A 7,457-nucleotide genomic window follows, 5' to 3' on the forward strand; every position below is an offset into this window, starting at 1 on the left:
AGTTACAATGTCATGATAATTTGCTACAATTGGAAAGAGACATTTTATCAAGAAAAAGTTAAACGCCTTTTATGATTAGACCATCGAAAAACTCAGTATTACGGACAGAAGTCGCTAACTGTTCGGGAGCTTCGTGTTAGAATTAATGATTAAATGCAGATTGTATATTGAGTAAGAACCCAAGGGAACCATGTTTTATCTTTCTTCTTTCATATGGTAATTGCAAAACGTTGTAAAAAGAAGAACAAGTTATTTGAAGTCGCATGAACGGTAATATATCCAATGAAACAGTTCCCAAGTGATCATTTTCTTAATAATCTAAAATAGAATTTGCAGAGACTTAAGGCTTTTTTTTATCTGCATCGACACACTGCATTTTCAAGTTTACTTATAGACTCTGGACATATCTTTTGCAATTTTTTTACATCATTTACAAGGAGAAAACAAGTAGTTTAGAGCACTTTCAGTATATTACAAAAAGTAAGTTTTGCAAAAATTCATCAAATGCATGAAAATGATTTTTATTGCATAAATTATGCTATAATATAACGTAACAGTGTAAAATATTCTTGTTCTGATCACATCATTCTTAGAAAGAGATCTTGTCTATATGCAAGATGGTTTTTTTGTCTTTTAAAAATTGAGTAAAATAGAACATACAGCTTACCGTACTGCCGAAACGTACGATACCAAAGTCACATTGTTACTATGAGAGATTCACATTTCGCAAAAAATATTCTAGTATAGACAATCACGACTACAAAGGACTAGAAGCTGTTTGACATGAACATATGGCTTTGATCAACACTGTTTTCTATCCACGCTTCGTTGATCATCAGTTTATAAAAGGTCAAAAAGTCAATCGCCATTTTCATGGTCTCTCAAAAATGAATTCATTATAATGTTGCCAGCGGGCCTCCTCGGTGTCCATGCCGGCTTTAACTTCCCCAGCATTATTTGTGCCAGAGCCAGCACATCCAACAAGTTTGAAGCCTTCTTCTGCGAGGGTATCAAAAGCTTGCTCCAAGTAAGTATGCTTTAGAAAGAACCGTGCCGTGTATCGGTCTTGTACCCCGCGATCGGGATCTCTCGATTCGTTCAAAGTATCTTTGAAAACTTCGCGACACACAGAAACTTTTCCACATACAATAATTCTACTTAACTTACGGAATTTAACGTCAGCCAATCCATCTCTACCGAATGCAAATGTTCCACGGTATCCAATGGTAATATATCCGGGTCCTTTTGGGTCACCAGAAATCGGAGACAGCGAGTTGCTGTTCGAGATTGCAGGAATGCTTTTGGATATGCTCGGGAGCTTAGGTAGTGATATGGTGATGGATTTAGCCAGGTTTGGTAAATTGTAGTATTCAGCTTCTTGCTTCAGTCGCTCTTTCTCATGAAAATTTTCAGGGAGAGTTAATTTCTGGTTTCTTAAATAGTCAAGCACATACCTAAACAGTACCCCATCACGATCAATAAAATATTTACCTTTGCTATCCTTCACAAGTTTTGTTTTAGCGGTTCCATTAAACATTTGTCCAAGGCGAGATTCCTTTTCTTGAGTCAGTGTTGACAAGAATGTAGAATAGAATACACCACCGACATTCAATTCAATCAAATCAGGAAAATCGCTTCCTTTTTCCGACATTTTTACTTCGTTTTATCGCTGATAAGATATGTATCCTCTATATTAAAAACGCATTATTCTACACTGACTGTATTTTAACAGTGTCAGTTACTTTTATCAATTTCCCCGTAAAAATTGTTCCGTGTACAGTAAAATATTAGTTTTAACATTAAAATCTGCCAACATTGATTGTGTATTCAGTTGTTGTCGTGTAACGGATATATATCACCGGAATACACTCACTGTTAAAATATCAAGCATTACTTTCCGGACTTGTGATGGTTTAATCCTTCCTCAAATGCCACATACTTTTAAGTTAAGAAAATATTTGCTTTATGATCAACACTACAAGGTTTGATCAGATCTTCACGTTAACGAACGCTATCATAGTAGCATCGTCTTTAATATGCTAATAATTCCGATGCGTAGTCTTGGTAACACTGATCTGTTCAACCAATCATCTTTCAGTATTGATGTTTGCAAGATTCTTATTGATGCTTTACCAATCAAAGCGATATACCATTAAAATACGACGTTTGTCGTCTTTTTACATAAACGAGATCTATTACAATCGATATCTTCATTACATGTTACGTATAAAAATATACGATTTTTACATGATGGACATATGCTACAATAAATATGCATTTTGATTAAAATCAATACTTGAAACAGATTGATATTATATACAAGCAAGAGCAGACAGGAGATAATTGGCAACCTGTGCTTCAGATCTTAATTAAATATAAGACATTAAAGGTTTCAATTATTGAGTTTTGTATCATATTGATGTGACATGGAAAGTAGCTAGGGAGAACCGACTTGTCATAACGCATTAATGTTCTATTAATTATCGTATCATCTGATGATCTAAATCAATCGTGTTGATTTGTTTAAGTAAAGATTAAGCATGTTATCATTTTGATTTGACAAAATGTTATATCGTGTTGTTATTACATACTATTATTTAATGTGAATTAAATATTATTTGACTACATACATGTACATTTAAATGTTGCGTGAGAGATTAATTTAATTAGATTTATAGTTAAGTAAATGTTTCCTTGTTTTATTATCCTTTTTTTTTGCTTTATTTTAAATCAAGAACTGTCTTATTTATAGGTTTCAAAGGGAAAATCACGCCCACCCCCTGCATTTCAGCCCAAAATAAACCACAGGACATGCAGCAAAAACATTCCAATTTTCATTTTTTTAATTGGAAAAAAAGAATGTTGTAACTATGCTTTTCAAATAGGGCAGTAGGTTGTCCTCAATCTTCTGTTTGTAAAAGGTACCATACTATATTCTTAGTATTTGTGTAGAATAGAGAAATATAATCTCGTCTTGAATATTTTCACCGCATGAAATAAACAGTTGAAATGAGAAGGATGTCAAAATATTTACACTAGAATACATTTGTAGATAAACTGAAAGCACTGGTTTAATCAAATGTTGTAAAATGAACGTTAATCGTTTAGTTCGATTTTTAAATTTATTTGCGGATAATACAGTCAATGCAAAATGCGCATTTAACGTATTTATACACAGAAAATAGGGTAAGGGACACAACTCTTGCAAATCATTGGAATGTTGTATTCACCATTTTGCATCAATTTCATGTAAGCATCAAAGTAACTTGGATTGATTTCATTCTGTTTCAAAGTAAAGCTTGAACGGTTTTGGTGAAATTTAATATGACGCAAACATATCACTGATTTCAAGAGTCATGTCTCTTACCCTAGGTTTAACTCTTTAAGTATCCTTTATTTTCTAAAATGGAACACTTGTAAACAGATCATCTGTTTTATTAGGACACTTACCTAATCTTAACTTCTACACAACTTTTACAACCAAATATTTGTTGTTTAGACAGGCACGTAGATAATAAATCATTAATGTGTTACCTCTTTGATATTATTTGAACACCCTCAAGTTAAACTATACGCGCAATGAGTTATTTGAAGACTTAGATCCAGAAACTTATAAAAGGTAAGGGATGGGAGGGGGGATTCTCTTCCAGACATTGCCACTTAAGGGTGTATATTTGGAGGGGGGGTAATTCCAACTTTCAATTCTCCGCACCCCTATTAATCTGTCAATGCCAACTGTAACATGTTTGAATGATGCACTAGTTTCACAGCAGGCCTGGTATATCAAGGGGAATAACCTGTATTTAATCACTAATATCAAAAAGAGACGGATAGCCGTGTTATCTTCATACATGTAAATAAGTTCTAACAAGAATTACCGAAACACTTGAACTTCCGTATACTGGGTTAAAGGAAGAAATTATTTCATCCTATGTTTTGGCTGTAGAAAAGTACAGAGGCGTAGGTACTAGGGATGCTATCATATATTATGGTAAACTAGTTTTTAAATTAAGTTATTCTACTAACGGATGGTGATATAATAATTTCAAGGGAAGTCACTATAAATTAAAAGTATGCTCATTTTATCAGTGATTCAGATCCATGCTAACAGTCTTTTCTCCCTCTTTTTCTGATGTTTAACGAATTATCTCAACTTATTTAGGTTTTCGTATGTTATGCTTTAATTGCTGAATTATTTAGTTCTTTACTTTCACCTGAATAAACCTTGCTTTACTTTGATTTTCATTTTAACATTTTAAACCAGGAATACTGCTGACGAAGTCTGCGATTTCTTATTCTTGATGATGCTGAAACCAGAGCTTTTGAATTATTAAACCCGTAGCTTTTAATACCGTATGAACAAAGATATTTCATTCCTATAGTAGCAAGTGACAAATAAACCACGTATTACTCTGAATAGATTCTACGTTTTAATATTTCAAGATTTACGTGAATTATATTCAATACTTATCTGTGAACTTTACGACTGCCAATTTGAAATTGCTAAATTCAGTCATTCATCACAATGAAAATTGAGGTATCGACCGCGCATTTAAGATTACCATTAAACCTGACGTTTTAACGATAATAATCTCATCTTATCCTTGATACTTTTTAATCCTATAAATTGCAATGAAGACATGACCCTTTGTAGTACTGACTTGGCTGTACTTATTAACTTTCCACTTAAAATCCTGATCTGTAAGCGTTCATTCGACTGTGTAGGATAATACGTCGATTTCAATTTCATTTTATCTTAAACCTTAAGTTGCAAACTCAATTAAATTAAGTGTTCGTTATTTTTTTTTATACGAAGTAAGTTAGAGATAAAGATATAATTTGTAAGGAAGGGAAGACTTTCAATCCATTTTACGAAGATAATTGTATAATTGGGTTTTGAGCTTCATAAACGATGGATTCTGAGTTGATATTTTGCAATAAATATGAAACATTGCGATAATTTTATAGTTTTTAAATTGAAAAATATTGAAAAATAGAGGAAATCAAATATGAAGATTCTTTGAATTTGAGACAAAGGAAGCCGAAAAACAAAAAGGAAGCTACTTTGCAATTACATTTGGGCAATGTATTCGTCTTATCAATTTCTTTCTTAGCCAAGGCTAACAAACTATCATACAATGAACATGTATATGATATACATATACAGACTAGTCGTTGTTGTGGTGCCCGTAGAGCATGAACTTTTCATTAATGTTTGAAACGCTATTTCGTTTTCTTTGATATGTTATCTAGAAATTTAAAGTTTTAATTGCTGCTGATTTCAAACCTTGCTGAGTTGGCATTTTTTTTCTCTATGGATATTTGTCTTGAATCAATTCTATCTCACAGACACAAATTCGTAATAATTCAAATATTGATAAAGGCTTAGAACAATCACACTATTCATGCGATCTGTCGATTGACACATGCATTATGCTATTTGATACCTAATAAGTACTATATGATGAAACACTTGGATGTATTGACGATTTGTTTCTGTACGTCAAAAAAAAAAAAAAAAAAAAAAAAAAAAAATGGACGAAAGTGCACCAAACAACTCAATAATATGACAATCTCCTGATTGGTTCGGTTATTTCTGTGTAGTGGATGACTTGAATCCTGGACTTGAGGGTTAACATAAAGCATCTTAATCGGAGGTCGACGACCGAGATTCTTAATTGATTGGTACCTTACGGCCAAATGATAATTATTTCGAAGAAAAGTTTTTATAAGGAAATCCTCTTACATTAAGAAACGGTCATAGAAAAGGGCAATCAATGAAAAATTACGTGACCATAAGGACTTTGATGGAAACTTATCTCTGTTAATTTTGAAGAAAAAAAAAACATGGTATGATGGCTTTATTGTACGATAAATCTAGTAGATTGGTATGAACTGTTATGGATATAGGGCAATGGGAAATGGGATATGGCGCACTGAAAAAATGGAGTATGAAGGAATGCGGCATGGTGGAAGGGAAATGGGGGATAGGTATTTGTTAGATTAACAAAATTCTACTTTACGCATCAATAAAAAATATTGTATTCGATAAACATAAAAAATAAACTAATTTTTTTTAACATGATTAATTCGTATTTTTACCTATATTACGATGTCGAATATGAATGGAGAATGCATGAAACATGGTGATTGTGACGACGGCGATAGGGACTGGGACATGACGAATGAATCAATGACCCCGTGCAGGTCCGGGTGTTAAAAGAATAGGCCTGCAGCAGCGCTAAGTTTGTCATAAAAGGCGACTAAATAGTGCTCAGAAAACTAGCCGGGGGGCTAGGGCGCTCTGCCAACAGAGCATCTGGGATGTGTGCCCCAGGTGGTGGAATGGGGTACCCCTGCCGCGTTACATGCTGGGGTTGTCAGGAAAACCTGACCGCAAACAATAGTGGTGCACCATGTTGGGAAAGATGCCACGTTCCTCGCACGTTAAAGAACCCTGCTGTGGTATTCGATAGGAATAGGAACCTTTGCTCCGCCACAGGAGGCTAAATTGCCCGACCCTGCCCATCCCCCCTTTTGTCTTGTGGCAATCAAAATTTGTTGACCCTACCATCCCATTTTTCATGTCATGTTCATTTTATCGTCCATTTCATGTCCATCTTCTGAATATAGCTGAAATATTGCCACTCGGACGTTAAACCCCAACAAACAAACAAACAAACAAACAATGAATCAATGAGGTGTGGCACGAAAAATGGGCCAATGGGTTATGGGAGTGGGGCATGGAAAATAGGTCTATGGGGTATGGGGATGGGGCATGACCAATGGTTACATATTGGTCAAAGGGGTAATGGGGATTTTGGACAAGGAATGGATCAATGGGGTATGAGGCATGACCAATTGGTCCAAGGGGAATGGGAATGGGGAATGAAGAATAGGTCAATGGATTAGGTTGGATGAAGAATGGGTCAGTGGGTTATTGGGGATAGGGCATGGCGTTTGGGTCATTTGCGTATGGGGGATGGTGCATGACGATTGCATGGGTCAATGGGTTATGGGTAACGGGTAATGTGAAATGAGGACATAAGGAAGTTAAGAAATAGAATAGAAAAAAACTTGTGAAGGAGTTTTATCTGAAATAATTAATTTTGTTATACACCTATTAGTAAAACAAAACAAGATAAACAACTATTTGAACTAACAAACTGGCCTGGAGAACTGTAGATTATTGCATTTTGACCTTAACAAGGAGTTTCGAAAATTGTTCTACCAAAACGCTCTGTTAACCATGCGATATCGAAATTATACAAAGCAAATAGTTTTATATTCCATTAGTTCAGCTGAAACCGCCTTCAAGTACGTATGGGAAGAACAATCCTGGCCTAGTCTAAGAACGTTTTAACGATAGCTAGCTTTTGACGACTTTTAATCATTTAAAAGCTGAAAAAAAAACAAACGAAAGAAATTAATACAAAATATCAAGACGAATAAAACAG

General features: G+C 34.5%; 1 protein-coding gene across 1 annotated transcript; it reads right to left on the reverse strand.

Annotated features, from left to right (window-relative positions):
* Nucleotides 1-505: 505 nt before the first annotated feature.
* On the reverse strand, nucleotides 506-2,043 carry LOC148605053 (BTB/POZ domain-containing protein KCTD12-like). The gene has a single exon (XM_088549426.1). It carries the CDS (start codon nucleotides 1,649-1,651, stop codon nucleotides 872-874), a length of 780 nt encoding a protein of 259 aa, XP_088405552.1. The 5' UTR covers nucleotides 1,652-2,043; the 3' UTR covers nucleotides 506-871.
* Between the last annotated feature and the right edge of the window lie 5,414 nt (nucleotides 2,044-7,457).

The sequence above is a fragment of the Perna viridis genome, chromosome 10, assembly GCF_037379345.1.
Source record: "Perna viridis isolate PV_CMFRI_1.1 ecotype Kerala chromosome 10, ASM3737934v1, whole genome shotgun sequence".
In the NCBI taxonomy this organism is placed as follows: Eukaryota; Metazoa; Mollusca; class Bivalvia; order Mytilida; family Mytilidae; genus Perna; species Perna viridis.